The 19,585-nt window shown below is 41.5% G+C and overlaps 1 protein-coding gene across 1 annotated transcript in view; it reads right to left on the bottom strand.

Annotated features, from left to right (window-relative positions):
* Positions 1 to 19,585, bottom strand: part of exoc3l1 (exocyst complex component 3-like 1) — an 88,894-nt gene that overhangs the window by 26,627 nt on the left and 42,682 nt on the right. The window contains exons 9-13 of the mRNA XM_055227326.1: positions 19,174 to 19,299; positions 15,401 to 15,501; positions 15,218 to 15,325; positions 4,558 to 4,828; positions 3,280 to 3,435 (exon numbers count right to left, since the gene is read on the bottom strand). Coding sequence (XP_055083301.1) covers positions 3,280 to 3,435; positions 4,558 to 4,828; positions 15,218 to 15,325; positions 15,401 to 15,501; positions 19,174 to 19,299 — 762 coding nt within the window. The remainder of the gene's footprint in view (positions 1 to 3,279; positions 3,436 to 4,557; positions 4,829 to 15,217; positions 15,326 to 15,400; positions 15,502 to 19,173; positions 19,300 to 19,585) is intronic.

Here is a 19,585-nt window from a genome sequence, read left to right as displayed (position 1 = left end):
ATTTAAGTTATGTTGTGACATAATTGTGAATTAGAAACTAAAACTAAGACTAAGGAAATGAGCACTATCAATTTATGGTAACAGTTTTATTAAGCAATGTATTTACACATGTAAATGTAAAATGAGATGTGAAATGTAATTTGATATTACAATGTGCTTATGTAAAAATAAAGTTAACGGCAGTAGCAGTGAGCCAAGACAACACGAAATTAATGTTTCTTTCAGTTACCAACTCTCCCCTACAAATATTTTTTTTTAAACTGGTAGCGGTGGTTGTACCTGCCCAATACCTGCTACAGTAGGAAATGTTTGGGAAAGCTTCGTGTGTTGTCTCTCCCCTGTTTTTATTTTGAGCCGGCATTGCGATTTGTCTATGTGGTTTGTATCCTTACAGGGACTGTAGTCTTGTTTCTTCTATGTCTAGTCATGTTTGTGTCTCACATTTTAATTCCTAACTGAAATTGATTCAAACTACTGGGTAATTTCTTTTAAACAAGTTGACTAACCTACATTTGAACTTTACCTTGGCAAAGTGTTTGGTATTTTGTTATTTTTTTTTTTTTTAACTGGGACTAATGGTTGCCATGGAAATTGTGCTGAAGTTGCAGTTAAGTTAAAAATGTGTCCACAATGGGGATCCACATTGAGTATTGAAGAAAGAATTTGATAAACCTGGTGTTGAGACAAGACAGATTTTTTATGCATTTGATTCTCTGAAAACGGAAACATTAGTTCCAAAACCAACAACTTGGTTCAAAATATGTATTGTCAAAGACAATATGCGTTTGAGTAATCATGATTGGAAAACAGATGTAAATCATTTTACCTGCTGCCTAATTGGGCTAGTAAGAAAATACTGGGCGACTTGGGCACCCATAGATGAGGGACAACATTTTCTGATTTGGAGAAACTAATTTGATACAAGGTGCAGCAGATTTTAAAAGATGCAGATGACTAGTACATGGAACTCTTTACATTGCGCTACTGGTCATGGCCAAACCTCCTTGTCAAAGCCTGATCTCAGAAGCTAAGCAGGGCCTTGTTGGTACTTAGATGGGAGACTGCTGAAAATTTCTATTATTCTGTAATTTTAAATTCTAACTCGACTTGGCTGACTGGACAACTTAAGTGTGTCTTCTTGTGCAAGTTCTATCTTTGTGTCAAAGGATGGAATACAAGGAAAATACTAGGAAAATATTTTGACAATATTAACTGTAAAAACAGACGCAAATTACAACACAGACAAGCCGACTAGCCTCTTTTAATACAGTATGTGTGGCAACTGGAATGTCTTTTCCTTCAACAGATGAGTAACTATGAATGAATCACACTACTAACAACTAATCACTAACAAATTTGGAACTCACAAAATAAAGTACATTACTGTGAATTGTAATTTAACCAAAGCATTTTCATACAGAAAGGCCCTGCCAGCAGACTACTGGAAACAGTCTGCACAAAATTGGTGCTATTCACATAACAATCAGTTTTTTCCCACAAACTTCTGTCCTTGTCCTTTAATAGGTGACAGTCTTGGACAATATACCAGGGTCCTGAAGTGGCTAAAAGGTCACTGTCACAGATAATCCTGTCAGTAGGAATCGCAGGTAAAAAGTATAGCAAAGAAAATGGAGTACAGCTTTGAAACATGGGTGAGTATCTCTAAGTTTTTATTTCCAGTGATGCCGTCAATAATTAATGATAGCCCTGCTTGTCTTGACTTGATTTACCTTATACTTAACAGTAGGATCTGTTTAAGAAAATGATACCAAGGGTGATACCAAGTTACAAAGGGCTGCTTGCTAATTCTCAATGTATGATCCATTTTATTTAAAGCATGTTGTAGCAGACAACATTACTAATGGGAAGGCAATTGGCTAACTTGAAAATGTTAGGATCTCTAAATGCAGCTCAATGAAAGTTTTTTTTTACAAATGGAAGAGAAAGGTACCAGCACGATTGAGGAGAATTATAGCCAGAAACTTAACCGGTGAGATGGACCTTACAGATGGAGACACTAAAGAAGGTATGGACGTGGAGGTAGGGAAGGTGGTGAAAAGGCTGACTGAGCAACCTGAATAACCTACAGCCATAAAGTTCCTGAAGTGGAAGCACAGAGCTACGAACCACAAAAACATCAGCCTGTCCATCCATGGGAGTGGACAGGCTTCACTGTGGTTCTCCTCGATGTCTCTCTTTTTTCCCCAAAAGAAGGGTTTTTTGTGGAATTTTCCTTGCCGAAAAGGAGGGTCAAAGGACAAAGGATGCCCTGAGAGAACATAAACTTGATGAAATGTGGTAAAATGTCTTGATGACAAATGAATCACTGATTGACCAAATTACATCTGAGCTAAGAAGGCCAAATGATCAGCCAGAATGCCCTAAATGCAAATTGTACTTGGGGAAACTGAAGGGCTTGGACATCAGACAATATTCAAGTGTTGTTACCCTATGGCTCTCAGCCCACTTCTAGCAGAAATTCTGTCTGTCAGTAGTGGGACTGTTTGTTTACCAGTGCAAAAATAAGAAACCAACATAAACAGTCTTCTTGTATGTTTTGGTATTATTTTACAGATAATTTCAACAACAAAGATAAAATCAAACGGCCCCACTACTGACAGAGTTTCTGCTAGCAGCGGGCCCAGAGGAATGGGGTAACAACACTTAAATACTATCTGAGGTCCAAGCCCTTCCACAAGTACAATTTGCATTTAGGGCATTCTTAACTCAGAGAGTAACACCTTCACATTAACATTTGAGTACAGATAAGGATGATCAAACAACTGACATGTGAAATAAAAAAGCATATACGTAATTCGAAAAACACAGTTACCTATAGCCTTCCTGTGAAGGATTTGATGAAGAATAGTGAAGCTTTTAACACTTCTTACAGTGTATTTTGGACAACAGAAAAACAACACACCATATTAAAATTTCTACCACAAGACCAAAACAGCTCTTAGGTCATCCGCAGCCTTGGCAAGGCAACATAGTCCTGTCATCCTTCTGAATATCTTAGAGCTATTACTGAAATAAAGGTATTTTCTACATTGCCTTGCCAGCTAAGGCTAAGTACTACTATTTTAAGGTAAGAAAGGATAAGCGCCACTCTGAGAGGGATATTAGAATTATATTTGAGGGAGCAGCTTGTGACTGCACAAGTAGATAGAAACAGTGTCATGTGTTAAATCAGTAGGGCTTCAGCCTGAAGCACAGGTTCTATCTTAGTGTGAACATTTCATAGGGAGTTAGATATATGTAGAAAGATGCATATCTGACCAGTGTAAGGAAGATTTCTCTGAAGTTCTGCTCATCATGAAGCATCTGCTCAGCCAGCTGTCTCCTGTCCTCAGCGTTGTGACACACCAGCCTTTTCTGCAGCAAAATACGGATGTACTCCACCACCAGCAACCAACACACCTCTTCCTGGAGCCACTGCAGCACAAGGAAGCATCAGCTGTGCACAGTCTCCTAATCATCGACTATAAAATAATGCAATCACATTTCACACTTAAAACACTCCCCTGTCTGATTCAATGCTTTTAAGTCTTGCCTTAAGACAATTGTTTATTCTCTGACTTTTAGCACCATGTGAGTTCCTCGGTTAGTTTTAAATGATTATTTATTGATTTTATTGTTATTATTTTTTATTTGTATTTATCGTTGTTAGCTACTATTTATGGCTCTAAGGTATTGTGTTGGTTTTACTGGTTATATTTTGTGTATTCTTTTATGAGCACTGATAGAGAAATTGTTGTTTTAATTTAGTTTTGTAATTATGGTTTGTCCAGCTTCTGTTAATGTTCTACATTAACAGAAATTTAAAAATTGTTTAAAATTTACAATTTACAACAGGAGATAAATGCACTTTAAAAAATCCATGGCAAAAGTTGTTCTAATCATATATTATATTACTGTCTATTATAATCTAAAAGGTCTATGGTTATGCCTCTTGTTTTGCATAAAGGTAGACTAGCTCAGGTTAGAAAGTAGTCCACTTAAAAAAATCCAACTTGCTTGAAAAAATGTATCCACTGTATTTGTTTGTAACTTTTTAGATGTTTAACAGACATTAAAACAGTAAAAGAAAAAATCAATTATGTCAGCTTGACAAAATGTTGTAGGAGTGAAGACGTTTCACTGCTCATCTAAGCCGCTTTCTCAATTCTGGTCAGATGGGCACTTGTATCCATCTGAAGGTAGAAGGTATCTGAAGCAACTACACTGAAACATTATTCTCACAGCCTTCACGTCGTAAGAGGAGCTCTCATGACACAGAGGCATTAAAACAAATAAAATCAGCAAGGGACATGAACATGACCCATATTAAAAGAAAAGTGAAACAAAAGCATTGTTGGGTTGCATGGAGCTTAACTTTTGTCTTAACAAGTTGGTTGCACACCTGCCACCAGAAAAGTTACACAGTGAAAAATGAATGGAATGTCAGTACTAAAAAAAAAGATAATGTCATCATGGTCGGTGAGCTAGCATGTTGGATCTCTTTAGTACAACTGTGTCTGTACTGTACTGGCACTGTGCAGGTAAGTGAGCTGTTACCTGTCCACAGGGAGGACGCACATGTCGATAGAGTTTCACATGTTCCTCCAGGGCTGCACACAGCTTGGGGCCAGGATCTCCATGGAGTAGCCAGTCACGGGTAAACATGACTTCAATCCAGGGCTGAAGGTGATGCTTGAGCTGCTCCAGGACCAGGCAGCAGGCTCGCCTCACTGTGCGATCCAGAGCCGTGAGGGGATTTGGAGGGGTGCGGCTGAACTGGCATGCTGATCGTGATGACAGCTGCTGCTGAAAATTCTCAATAGATTTTCTGGGTAACATAACATTATTTTTATTGACATTATGGCTGTGAATCTAAAAACTGTCTCAAATGTATAACAAACCATTTTTAGCCGTAATATTGATTTTTAAGCTAAGTTCCTGATAATAATAGGCCTAATGTGAGTTGGCAATTATACAAAATTAAACTTCTTGCTTCTGAAGAGTGCAGACACAAACTTTGCTTGCTCCTTCTGCTTCCTTCTTTACTTTGCTTTTTAATAATTGTACCTCTTACAGTACTGGAATATTTGTTTAGTTATGATTTCCTTTTAAGTAAACCAAGACTTTGAAACCATTTTTACATTTTTTTAACTACATTTCTGATGAGTTGTGTTAACAAACAAAAAGAAAATGGATTTTTGTCACAAAACAAGAGCATTGATGTTGGCAAAGAGAGGCAGCAGACATGCGATCTCTGCCAGTTGTCAAGGAGATGGTACTATCAGAGATGTTAGTCACAGAGGAATCTAAACTTCCTCGTATCCCAGTCACACTGTTTCTGAGATGATAAAACTCCTGCCAAAAGTTTTGTCAGCACACCGAGGAGTTAAACAGCTGATTGTGCACATGAGTGCAGTTGAGACATTCATCAGTGGACCTAATATAGACAAAAGGAAGATGAAGAAATTTAACCCGTTAATTTTCCCAGCTGAACACAAGGCTGTTAAACGCATGTGTAGCCAAAGGACTGCACTACATTGAGAACTTTGATCTATTCTGGAAACAAAAGGACCTGTTCAAGGGAAATGGCCCGCACCTGAGCAGAGGTGGAGTGAGAGTGCTGACGGATAACCTCCTCCATGCTTTGAGGCACCGGCCTGGTCAGCCAATGAGAGAAAAGAGGAATGAGAGAAGCATTCCTGCTGTGCCAGCTGGAGACCGAGCCAATGTGTCAGCACCACCAGCAGCACCACAACTACCACAACTATCTCCCCCAGCGATGGACTCCCCCAGAAATTAAGATGGCTACCCTCACACCTCATATAATGCGATCAAGAGTTCTGTCATCACCTATGCTGAACTCTTCACTGTACCCACCTATCCCCCCTCATCTTTCACCCAATCTACCCCCTGCTCCACCTCCTCGGCCCTCACCTTGTCCCTCACCCAAACTCCCCCCTGTGAGCCCTTCCCTGCCTTCCCCCAGAGCCAAGAAATAGGACACTTAGGGCCTCTACTGTCTCAGAACATACAGTCATGATAAAGATAATGTCATGGTGAGGCCCTATGATGGAGCTATATCTACAGTTACACCACGTAGACAGTAAGACTATCCAATCAGAGAAATTTAGTTCATATTCCCTGTAAGAAGATAACATCCAGCACTACTGAAACTAATCTGAAACTTGCTGTGCTCAATGTCAGATCTTTATGTAACAAGTAATTTTTCATTAATTATTTCTTCTTTTAATCTTGACTTTATATTTTTAACTGAAACATGGCTCGACAAAAATACAGGTAATGCAATTCTAATCTAATCAACTCCATCCAACTTCAAATTTGAATCACGAGTAAATAGAAGAAGCCCCACATGAGAAGCAATACAACAAGGCCAGTTACGTCGCCCAGACTGGCATTACCTGGGCCCCACCCTGGGGTGGTTGCTTGACAGCGAGCGCCTGGTGGCCGAGCCCCGTGGACCCACCACCTGCAGAAGGAGCTATGAGGGGCGGGTGCAAAGAGATCTGCGCAACAGTCAAAGGCAGGGGCCTCGATGACTGTATCTTCAGACATGGAGACTAGCTCTGGGGACATGGAATGTCACCTCGCTGGGAAGGAAGGAGCCTGAGCTTGTGCAGGAGGTGGAGAGTTACCGGCTAGATATAGTCAGCCTCACCTCCACGCACAGCTTGGGCTCTGGAACCCAACTCCTTGAGAAGGGCTGTATTCTCCATTTCTCTGGCATTGCCCACGGGGAGCAGTGGTGAGCTAGTGTGGGCTTGCTTATTGCAACACAGCTCAACCGCCACGTGTTGGAGCTCACCCCGGTGAACGAGAGGGTCGCGTCCCTGCGCCTTTGTGTCAAGGACAGGTCTCTCACTGTTGCGGACCGAACAGCAGTGCAGAGTACCTGGCCTTCTTGGAGTCAGTGGAAGGGGTTCTAGACAGTGCACCAATCGGGGACTCCATTGTTCTCCTGAGGGACTTCAATGCCCATGTGGGTAATGACCGTGACAGGAGGAATGGCCTCCCTGATCTGAACCCGAGTGGCTAGCACAGAAGTCCAATGACAAAACACCACAGTTTGTCCATAACAAACACCATGTTCGAGCACAAGGGTGTCCATCAGTACACGTGGGACCAGGACACTCTAGGTCGGCAGTCGATGATTGACTTTGTTGTCGTGTCATTTAAAAAAAAATAAAAAATGTTAACCTTTATTTAACCAGGGAAGTCCCATTGAGATTACTAATCTCTTTTTCAAGGGAGTCCTGGCCAAGACAGCAGCACAGTTACATTACATTACACACACATTTCAACACATCATAAAATGGATTCTTAAAAGCAATTACAAATCATAGACTTAATTTCCAAACCTTTCAACATAGATTTAAACTGAACTATTGAAGTCAGTTCTTGTAATTTCAAGATGTAAATTATTCCATGTTGAAGGCGCAGAATATTGAAATGTCACTTTACCAGTCTCTGTGCAGACACTTGGGACAGAGAGAAGCATGCAGTTTTGTGATCGCAGAGTATAACGTCCATCTGTTTTATGTTGAATATACGTGCTGAGATATGGAGGGAGCAGACCCATAATCCCTTTGTAAATGAACATGTACCAGTGACTTAGCCTGTGTGTGTCCAGTGCTGCCCAACCAACACGTGTGTACAGTTCACAGTGGTGTGTCCGAGGCTTACAGTTTGTGATAAATCGCAGAGAGGCATGGAGTCCAGCAATTTCTGTGTTTGGGTTGGGGCATTCATATAAATTACATCTCCATAATCTAGAATGGGTAAAAACGTTGCTGCAACAAGTCTTTGCATTAAAAGACAAAATATAACTTGTTCCTAAAATAAAAGCCAATTTTCAGTCTTAGCTTTTTAATAAGTTGTTCAATGTGTGCTTTAAAAGAAAGACTATCATTAATTAAAATACCTAAGTATTTAAATGATTTAACTGCTTCTAATTTTGTCCCTTGAAGAGTAACAACAGGAGGAATGTTCTGAGAATTACTATTTGTCTTTGTGAATAGCATTAGTTTGGTGTTGTCTGCATTTAAAGAGAGGTCTATTTGTAAGAAAGTGTGCTGAACAATATTAAAAGCATTTTGCAATGTAACAACACTGGGGGCTAGAGTTTTGGAAAAACAATAAAGAACCATATCATCTGCATAGAAGTGATTATTTGTATCAATGAGATCATGGCCAACATCATTAATATAAATAGAAAATAGGAGTGGCCCGAAGACAGACCCTTGCTGCACTCCTTTTGTGACAAAGACAGTATCAGAGAACATATCATCTGATTTAGTACACTGAGATCTATTTGTGAGATAGTTGCAAATCCATTCAACAGCTGTAGCAGACAGTCCTATATTGATCAACCTCTGTTTAAGTATATTGTGGTTCACAGAATCAAATGCTTTCGACAAATCAATGAATAAAAAATCAATGTTGTTTGTTGTCTAAACTTGTTGAGATATCATTTATTACCTTCAGAGTTGCAGTTACAGTACTATGGCCTTTCCTAAATCCTGACTGAAATTTAGATAAAATGTTTTTAGAGTGTAAATATTCTTTTAACTGTTCATTCACCAGAGATTCCAAAGTTGTTGATAGAATACAGAGTTTGGAAATCGGTCTATAATTATTTCGAATTTTTGGATCACCACCTTTGAACAATGGAGTGACAAATGCCGATTTCCAAATTTTGGGAATTTCCATGGTTCAGGCTGATTTACCAGGTGGGGGGATTTCATGGAAAAAGCAGAAGCTATACAATGCTTGTTGAAACAGTTTAGAATTTCAGATTTATCATAAATATTTAATGACTTATATATGATTAGGCAAGGCATGTGAATTATTATCAATAGTAAGAGATTTGATGGCTTTCCAAAATCGTTTGGGGTCATTGAGACTGTCAGATGTAGCAGACAAATAGAATTCAGATTTAGATTTTTTTAAATTAAGGAAGAACAACAATTTCTTATTTTTTTGAAAAAATCCCAATCACATTTTAAATAACTTTTTCTTGCCTTTGCCCAGGCCACATTTTTCTCACGTAAAGTATTTGCCAACTCTGCTGTGATCCAGGGGTTTTCTGTACCTTTAATTCTAAATTTCTTAAAGGGAGCATGCTTGTTAACAATAGTCATGAAACATTTGTAGAAAAAAGTCCAGGCTGTTTCAACGTCTGGTATAAGTTCAGTTCTATTCCACTGACATTTGGATAGATCATGGTAAAATCCTTGTTCACTGAAATGTTTAAATCTCTTTTTATAATGATTTGTGATTTCCTTTTATCCATTTTAGTGTTTCTGACAGTGGACACAATACAATGGTCACTCAGGTCATTGTAAAAAAAAATCCAGTTGAAGAATATTTGTGAGAGGCATTTGTCAAGATCAAGTCAGTCAAGGTGGACTTTAAGAGACATTTGTTGTTTGGTCGAGTTGGAGATGCAATTATCTGTGTTAGATTCAGTGCAGGCCCAAGATGCAGTGTTAGCAGATAGCACTGGCTCAGGATGGAGACTCACACAGTGCAGGCCCAGGATGCAGTGTTAGAAGTTAGAACTGGCTCAGGATGGAGACTCACACAGTGCAGGCCCAGGATGCAGTGTTAGAGGTCAGCACTGGCTCAGGATGGAGACTCACACAGTGTAGATCCAGGATTCAGTGTTAGCAGTTAGCACTGGCCCAGGATGGAGACTCAGGCAGTACAGGCCCAGGATGCAGTGTTAGCAGTTAGCAGTGGCTCAGGATGGAGACTCACAGTGCAGTCCCAGGATGGAGACTCAGGCAGTGCAGGCCCAGGATGCAGTGTTAGCAGTTAGCACTGGCTCAGGATGGAGACTCAGGCAGTAAAGGCCCAGGATGCAGTGTTAGCAGTTTGCACTAGCTCAGGATGGAGACTCACACAGTGCAGGCCCAGGAGGCAGTGTTAACAGTTAGAACTGGCTCAGGATGGAGACTCACACAGTGCAGGCCCAGGATGCAGTGTTAGCAGTCAGCACTGGCTCAGGATGGAGACTCAAACAGTGCAGGCTCAGGATGGAGTGTTAGCAGTTAGCACAGGCCCAGGATGGAGGCTCAGGCAGTGCATGCCCAGGATGGAGATGTGCTAACAGATTTGCTGAGAGGTAGCACAGGCTCAGGGTGGCAACAAGTGCTATGGGGCTAGTAGCACATGACCTGGATCCAATGATAAGTATCCAAAGTGTTTTGAGAATGCTTTAAAAAAAACTTCTTGTCTTGAAAACTAAAAGAACAGACTTTATAGATTCAACTGGTAAAATATCACATTTATCTTGGACAGGTGAAGAGAGGGGCTGAGCTGTGAACCGATCACCATCTGGTTGTGATTTGGGTCCACTGGCGGAGGAGGAAGCCGGACAGACCTGGCAGGCCCAAGCACATTGTGAGGGTCTGCTAGGAACATCTGGTGGAGCCCTCTGTCAGAGGGGTCTTCAACTCACACCTTCGGGAGAGATTCTCCCTGATCCTGGGGGAGGCTGGGGACAGGGACTCTGAGTGAGCCATGTTCTACACCTTTATTGTCGATGCGGCTGCTTGTAGCTGTGGTCGTAAGGTCTGCGGTGCTTGTCGCAGTGGTAATCCTGGAACCTGGTGGTGGACACCGGAAGTAAGGGATGCTGTCAGGCTGAAGAAGGAGCCTTGTTGGTTCGTGGGACTCCTGAGGCAGCAGATGAATACTGGCGGGCCACGCGTGCCATGGCTCGTGCAGTTGCAGAAGATAAAATTCGGGGTTGGGACGAGTTCGGGGAAGCCATGGAGGAGGACTATCGGACAACCTCAAAGAGATTCTGGCAAACCATCCAATGCCTCAGGAGGGGGAAGCAGTGCTTCACCAATACTGTTTACAGTGCGGGTGGAGAGCTGCTGACCTCAACTAGGGATATTGTCGGACGATGGAAGGATAGTGGAACCTCAGATTCAGGAGGAGTAGTGTGATTTTCGTCCCAGAACACTGGACCAGCTCTATACTCTCCATCGGGTGCCCGAGGGTTCATGAGAGTTTGCCCAACCAGTCCACATGTGTTTTGTGGATTTGAAGAAGGCATTCGACCGTGTCCCTCGTGGCGTCCTTCGGGGGGTGCTCCAGGAGTATGGGGTCCGGGGCCCTTTGCTAAGGGCTGTCCGGTCCCTGTATGACCGGAGCAGACTTACTGCTGCATTACCTGTTCCTGGTGCATGTTGGACTCCGCCAGGAGGTTCTGCACCGGTTCTGTTCATTATATTTATGGACAGAATTTCTAGGCGCAGCCAGGGGCTGGAGGGGTCTGGTTCGGGAACTACAGGATCTCATCTCTGCTGTTGTCCTGATGGTTTCAGGACCTGCAGCAGACACTGGGGCGGTTTGGAGCCAAGTGTGAAGCGACTGGAATGAGAATTAGCTCCTCCAAATCTGAGGCCATGGTTCTCAGCCGGAAAAAGGTGGCTAGCCCTCTCCAGGTGGGTGGGGAGCCTCTTCCTCAAGTGGAGGAGTTCAAGTATCTTGGGGTCTTGTTCAAGAGTGAGGGAAGGATGGAGCGTGAGATTGACAGGCAGATCGGTGCACGGTCTGCAGTGATGCGGTCGCTGTATCGGTCCATTGTGGTAAAGAAGGAGCTGAGCCGGAAGGTAAAGCTCTTGATTTACCGGTCAATCTACGTCCCTACCCTCACCTATGGTAATGAGCTTTGGGTAATGACCGAAAGGACGAGATCGATGATAAAAACGGCCGAAATGTGTTTCCTCCGTAGGGCGGCCGCGCGCACCCTTAGGGATAGAGTGAGGAGCTCGGTCACACAGGAGGAGCTCGGAGTAGATCGACTACTCCTACACATCGAGAGGAGCCAGTTGAGGTGGCTTGGGCATCTATTCCGGATGCCTCCTGGACGCTGCCCTAGAGAGGTGTCCAACCGGGAGGAGGCCCCGGGGAAGACCCAGAACACGCTGGAGGGACTATGTCTCTTGGCTGGCCCGGGAATGCCCTGGGGTCCCACCAGAGGAGCTGGAGGATGTGTCCGGGGTGAGGGAAGTCTGGTAGTCCCTGCTTAGACTGCTACCCCCGTGACCCGGCCACAGATAAGTGGAAGAAAATAAATGGATGGAACATGAGTAAATAAAAAGGGTGGAGGTGTGTGTGCATTTTTTAATGAGACAATTTGGTCACTCATGGGTTGTCATTTGTGGTGTTTTCATCTTTTGAGTACATTTCTTTTAAAATAGAACTAAAACAATCACCCTTCATTCTCTACTTAGTCATCTACAATTCTCCCCAGCACTGTCTAAGTTTTATTCATGATCTTACTGAGATGCTTTTGTAACCCGCACTTCCTAAGTCTTTTATTGTGGATGCCGCTTCCTGTTACTGCGGTCCCCTCTGCCTTTAAGTTGCGTGGTAATAGAGGTCACTTCCCTGACTCCTCCTCTGCTCCTCACTGTGGCTGTGGCGTGCTCAGGTCGGCGTCTTGGACATAACACACTTTCCGAACTCTCCACTTCTCAACGGTGAGTTATTGAGGACATCGACATATTAACATTGAGATTAGTGGTCACATTTCTGTTGTTAAATGACACTCATCGTTTTGTTTTGCTAGCCTCGCTACCGCTCCCATTCCAAACTCCCTAGAGCCTCGTGTATAGTAGTCTGTCTACTCTGTCTACTCGCATTGAAGTTTCTTAAAATATCGCTTATTTTGATTTAACTACAGAGTTAATTTAAGTTAAATTATTATTGTAAATAACAAACTTACCAGGAGCATTGTTTTATATCGCTTTTCCAACTAAATTTTGTCCACTTTTTTTTTTTTCTCTGTTTAATGATAGTATATATATATATATATATATATATATATATATATATATATATATATATATATATATATATATATATAGAGTCTTATAAGCTATATATTGATCAAATGTATTATCTCTACAAGTGTATATATATATGTATATAACATATTGTGCTAATGTAGACATTTTTTTGTTTGTTATGCAAATGTTAATTTATTATTTTGACCTTCATAGGTCAGGTTTTTTTTTTGCCTGGACTACAAAAAGAAATATAGATCACACCTCCAACGTCTTGATGGCGAGCTACCCAAATGTGTGGTAGGACAAACAAACTCACTCATCCAACTGCTAATTTTTTCCCCCTTGGAATCTATTTGTATCATTTTCTCTTTTTTTTTTACGCTGGATCAAAACTCAGACATTGAAATCTTGAACTTTGACATAAACTCACAATACCTCTGACATTGATCTATTGCACCTACTAACAATACACATTCACTGTATTACTGTTTGTCTTGGTTATTTACTTATTTATTTATTATTATTATTTTTTTATACATTTCAATACATATTTACTTTAAAATTTGAATATTGGTTGTTTGTGTTTTATTCACACCCCAGGCTCCAATAAAATGTAGTCATTACAAGTGATTTTAATGTACATGTGGATAATGTGCTAAATGAGCTAAAGAGCTCACTGTAGACCTGCTCATTACAAAAGGAGTATATATATATATATATTTATAAAGTCAATGTGGTGGATGTTGCTCTGTCTGATCATTTCTGTGTCTTCCTTGACCTGTCTGTTATTCCCAAACCAGCGGCTGCTCCAACAGTTGTTTGAAGGAGACACATGCTGTAAATGATAACACAGGTGCACTGTTCATGGAAATGATACACTTTGAAAATGCCTCAAGAGGACCAAGCGGCAATGGCGTAAGTCAAAGCTCCAGGTCCATTATGAGATTTACAGAGAAAAGATGCATATGTATAACCACACTTTATGTAGAATAAGGGAGATGTATTTTTCTGACAGTTGCAGTAACAACTCTCATGTCTTTTTGCAGGACTGGGTGGGCGCTTCTGGTACAGCACTAAACTGGTTGGAGCTCTATCTTGAAAACAAGGAGTACTTTGTTGAAATTGGAAGATGTGTCTCAGATAAAATGTCCCTGACCTGTGGGGTGCACCAGGGCTCAATCCTGGGACCCCTGTTGTTCAATCTGCCATTAGGCCAGTTAATATGCAGCAATAATGTGTTCTACCAGAACTATGCAGATGACATTCAGATTTATGGCTCACTGGAAGCAGATGAATATGGACCAGTGGATTCACTCTGCCACTGCATCTAACAGATCAGTGTGTGAATGCAAAACAACTTTCTCTAGCTAAACTCAGAAAAGACTGAAGTCATAGTCTGCTCACTGGCAAACGAGCCTTAAGACAGCTGCAGTACATCCAGAACGCTGCTGCTCGGGTTCTGACTAGAACCAGGAAGTACGAGCACATAAAGTCCTGTGGTCAGGTCTCTGCGCTGGCTTCCTGTAGCTCAAAGAATAGACTTTAAAGCAGCTCTGCTTGTGTACAAGTCTCTATGGCCTAGCACCAAAGTACATCTCCGACATGTTAGTGCCATATGAACCATTTTGCACTCTGAGGACTTCACTGACCCGCCTCCTGCTGATGGCCAGAGTCAGGACTAAACATGGGGAATCAGCGTTTCAGTTTTATGCAGCTAAAACCCGGAACAGGTTTCCTGAAGATGTAAGACAGGCCTCTACTTTGACAATGTTTAAATCCAGGCTCAAAACAGTTCTGTTTAGCTGTGCATATGACTGAAAGGTTTTTATTACGCACTCTTTTGCACTATTACAATACACTATTGCACTATTTTGCACTCACACAGTTTTAATGGTAATTTTATGATGATTATTTGTGATTATTTATGTTTTGATTTGTGTGATTTAAATGTCTTTCTTTTTGTGTAAAGAACTTTGAATTACTTTGTGTATGAATTGTGCTATACAAATAAACTTGCCTTGCCTATACAACTTGTGGGTGCATATACATAAGAACCTATATTAGTAATGCACAGGTTCATAAATATCACATCCCTTGTGCTCATTTGAAAATGTACTTCTAATCTGAAATGTGCCAAAGCCATGGAGAAAGACACACCATAGATAGATGTAACCAATCACACATCTTTTATCAATCATTTTTTTGTCATGTTTTATTGTATTTGTATGTTTTATCTAATTTTATCTTATTCAGTGTCCTTGGGTGTTTTGAAAGGCACTTATAAATAAAATACATTATAATTATTATATTAAAATGTGTTCGTAGGTTACATTAAAATCTTTGAGAAGCTTCACAGACATTCTGTAACACATACACATGAGTGATCTTACTTGAGAATGATGAAATTGCTGATGGAGGCCAGTATGTAATGAAGGTAGAACTTATTGCTTTGGCCTCTTCGGTGTTCCTTTCCAACTTCCACTAAAGCCTCTCGAAATCTGGGTGAATAGTAAAGCATGAGCTAATAGTCAAGTAATCCATTATGCTCTATACTGCTATATTAAACTACTCACCTGTTTAGAAGGACCTCAATTTCATGCAGTCCCATTTGAATGACCTGCTCTTGTAAAGAAGACCCGATCATCAGAGCAACTCTGGAGTTTTCCTCCAGCATCTGTATTAGGAATGTGACCAAGCATTATGTCATAATAAGTGCTGTGAATTGATTAAAACATCAGATTAATTACACTTTTGAAATACGATTACTCATAAGCATGCTTAGTTTATTGGCTATTTCACAAATCAGTATGTAAAGGTCCTACTAATACATTATATTATAAATGCTAAATAGTCACATTTATTGTAATTTAGTGCTTTTCTGCCTTTAAAATTCATGAGAAGAAGACCTCCATACACTGTCTCACTCCCATGCAGGTGTGCAGAGTCTGCCCAGAAACGATCAAAACTCTCAAAGCAGTTTATATCAAAGAACCACTCACTCATTCACACACATCATACACCAGTGTGAAAAGTGTCTTGCCCAAGCAGCTTGGACCAAATCCACAAGCTGTGGTGTGAAGGATCTACCCATTCTTCCAATGATGTTGTTAGGCCATGTGACCACACAGAGTCATAAACAAGTTCAGTGTCATTAACTCTGAAATACAAGAAACTCACTTCGTACCTTTATTTAATCCATGCATACTGCACAGACAGAAAGCTGCGAGCAGGGGATCTGAGCAGCATGAGATAATGATTACACTGTCTGTAGACTTTTCTTTGAGAAAGGGTTGCTATTTAATAAATAGCTGCTCCAGGATTTTTTACTTTGATATTAGTGATTTTACATAAGGGTCTGCTGGGAACGCCTGGCGGAGCCTTCTATCGTGGAACACTGGACCAGCTCAATACTTTCCATCGTGTCCTCAAGGGTTCATGGGAGTTTGCCCAACCAGTCCACATGTGTTTTGTGGACCTGGAGAAGGCATTCAGCCGTGTCCCTCGTGGTGTCCTTTGGAGGGTGCTCCGGGAGTATGGGGTCAGGGGCTCTTTGCTAAGGGCTATCCGGTCCCTGTATGCCCGGAGCATAAGCTGTGTTCACATTGCCGGCAGTAAGTCGGACCTGTTCCCAGAGCATGTTGGTCTCCGCCAGGGCTGCCCTTTGTCGCCGGTTCTGTTCATTATATTTATGGACAGAATTTCTAGGCGCAGCCAGGGGCCAGAGGGGGTCTGGTTCGGGAACCACAGGATCTCATCTGTGATGCCTTCTTTGAGCCAGGACCTGCAGCAGGCACTGGGCCGGTTTTCAGCCGAGTGTGAAGTGGTTGGGATGAGAATCAGCTCCTCCAAATCTGAGGCCATGGTTCTCGACCGGAAAAAAAGGTGGTTTGCCCTCTCCGGGTGGGTGGAGAGCCTTTGCCTCAAGTGGAGGAGTTCAAATATCTCGGGGTCTTGTTCACGAGTGAGGAAAGGATGGAGCGTGAGATTGACAGGTGGATCGGTGCACGGTCTGTAGTGATGCGGTCGCTGTATCGGTCTGTTGTGGTAAAGAAGGAGCTGAGTCGGAAGGCAAAGCTCTCGATTTACCGGTCAATCTATGCTCCTACCCTCACCTATGGTCATGAGCTCTGGGTAATGACCGAAAGGACAAGATCGTGGGTACAAGTGGCCGAAATGGGTTTCCTCCATAGGGTGGCTGGGTGCACCCTTAGCGATAGGGTGAGGAGAGCCGCTGCTCCTACACGTCGAGAGAAGCCAGTTGAGGTGGCTCGGGCATCTGCTCAGGATGCCTCCTGGACACCTCCCTAGGGAGGTGTTTTGGGCATGTTCCACCAAGAGGAGGCCCTGGGGAAAACCCAGGACACGCTGGAGGGACTATGTTTCTCGGCTGGCCTGGGAACGCATTGGGGTCTGAAGGGTATGTCAAGTAATAAAGCTTCTGAGTTGCACTACAAATACATACATCAAAAATATGGAATGCATATTGATTGAATAAAGTTTCTTAGGGGCATCACATATACATATATATCTTTTGATACTGAAATCATATAGGTTTTGAATATTGTCATGTAATCACCATTTTTATACTGAATTCATATATCCTTTGAATGTTGTATCTTTTTGGAGGTCGTCTAACTAGCACCATGTACTAACACTGAAACTAGGTTAAAGGTAACATTGTAAAACTTGAATTATGGGAGACAGTTGGTGCTTTGCAGAAACTCTTTTACCGAGTTAAGGCAACATTGTAGGAGGTGAATCATGTCGTCTGACAACCACTATGTTTATACTAGAGTTGGAGCACCTTGTACTAATACTGAAACTATGTTAAAGGCAACATTGTGTGATATGAATTGTGGGAAACTGTTGGGGTTGGTTAGACGCTCCTTTACAGGGACAGGGCGGTCGGATGAGACTCAAGGCTGAAAAAATAGACTGGTGCAGCCCGGAGAGATGAACGAGGCCAGAGGGAGGAACCGGGGCGTCAACCTGCTCAACATAATATTTGCATATTCATGTTTCATGTTACATTTTTATGTTACGGGGCCAGGGAAAGGCAGACAGACTGCCTGCTGCACATATGAGGGATAGATCATACCGGGTCCTGTATTAGATTGTAACTGTCAGGGGAATAAAATTTTGAGATTTCAACTGATCGAATCCAGTCGTCATTTTGATAGAACACGCCTAACAGGTCCCACCAGAGGAGCGGGAGGACGTGTCTGGGGTGAGGGAAGTCTGGGAGTCCCCGCTTAGACTGCTACCCCCACGACCCGGCCCTGGATAAGCAGAAGAAAATGGATGGATGGACTGCTGCAATTCAGCCAATGAGAGATAACGGAAGATTCATTGAAAGTTCAATGTAGTGCAATATTTAACATAGTGCAATATTTATCACAGTGCAATAGCTAATACAGTGCAATACTTGATCAAGTGCAGTATGTGACTCTGCAGTATTTACTTGTAAATTTTGTTTGAGAGTTGTAGTCTGGGGTGTTTTAATGTCTGGCACTAGTTATTTTAGTTATACTGTGTTTTAAGTGTCCCATGTCTGTCTGTATTGGAGGGTTGTTTTTAATCTCACTGTGCATGTGTATGGTGTTGTACATGTGTATAGTGACAATAAATGCATTCTATTCTATTCTATGGAGGCAGTCTGTGACTGATTTAAGAAGGGAGGTGTAGTTAAGACTGAACAGCTCTGACAGTCTGAGGTACAGATAGTGAAATTGTAGAGTTGAATAATTTTACTAGAAATTTGTAAAAGTACATGTTAGATAATTAAATGTGTCGATATCATCCTAGTTAATTTGTACTGTTCTGCACATGATGACTTTTTATATTGGCCTGGACTATAGGAAGATAAGATATGCCTTTATTAGTCCCACAGTGGGGAAATTCCAGAAACATCATGTATTGGATATGCAGACATTTTATTGAATTTAACTGCTACTGTTAATGATGAACTGATAATCTTATAATGCAACTGTAATGAAATGTGTATTTTTAATGTCTGTTGACCTGCCCAGGCATTGCAGATGGAAAGTAGCAGCAGCTAAATCTGGTACAAATATTCTTTTATTTTGCAAGATTAGTGAATTTGTAAATGGTCTCTGACAAATAAAGAATACAGAAATAAAGTAATGAAGTGAATCGAGAGTGAGAGAGTGTCTTATTTAAAAAAAAACTGTGCCTATCCTCCAGTATACCTGTTGCCCAATCAGGTGTGCAGAGTGTACACAGAAACATGAAACTATCACAAAATGATGTGGTGCTATCTTGAAATTGATTGATTCTCTTGATTTCATTACCATCGCATTTGCGCACTATGTGTGAGGAATGATACCTGGGTTATTATTGTTGGCAGACTGGTGTGGTAAAACCCCTCATGATCCGTCTCTGGCTCTTGCGCCCTCTGCCAGTCTTGTAGTTCCACCTGTAATGCTTTGTGCATCCATTCAGAAACACTCGTCTGCAACAGAACAACATGCATAATTACTTAAGTCAATTTATCTTATTCCACCCCTGCCCACTTTTGCTGTAATTGAGATTCCCACTTAATTAGAGGTAATAAAGCCTAGGCTTTCTTTCTTTCTGGTTAATTGGGAATCAAATTCATTTAAAATTGTGAATTTGGGAAACATTTCCCTGCTTAAATATTATATAAAGTAGGTTGATTTGTGTAAAAAGTTCAATGCACCAACAAGTCAACAATGCACCAATTCTCTGGGAGGCTTTAAATTGACTTTGTAGTCCAT

The sequence above is a fragment of the Periophthalmus magnuspinnatus genome, chromosome 1 (genome assembly GCF_009829125.3).
Source record: "Periophthalmus magnuspinnatus isolate fPerMag1 chromosome 1, fPerMag1.2.pri, whole genome shotgun sequence".
Lineage (NCBI taxonomy): Eukaryota > Metazoa > Chordata > Actinopteri > Gobiiformes > Gobiidae > Periophthalmus > Periophthalmus magnuspinnatus.
This window is presented reverse-complemented; position numbering and strand designations above follow the sequence as displayed.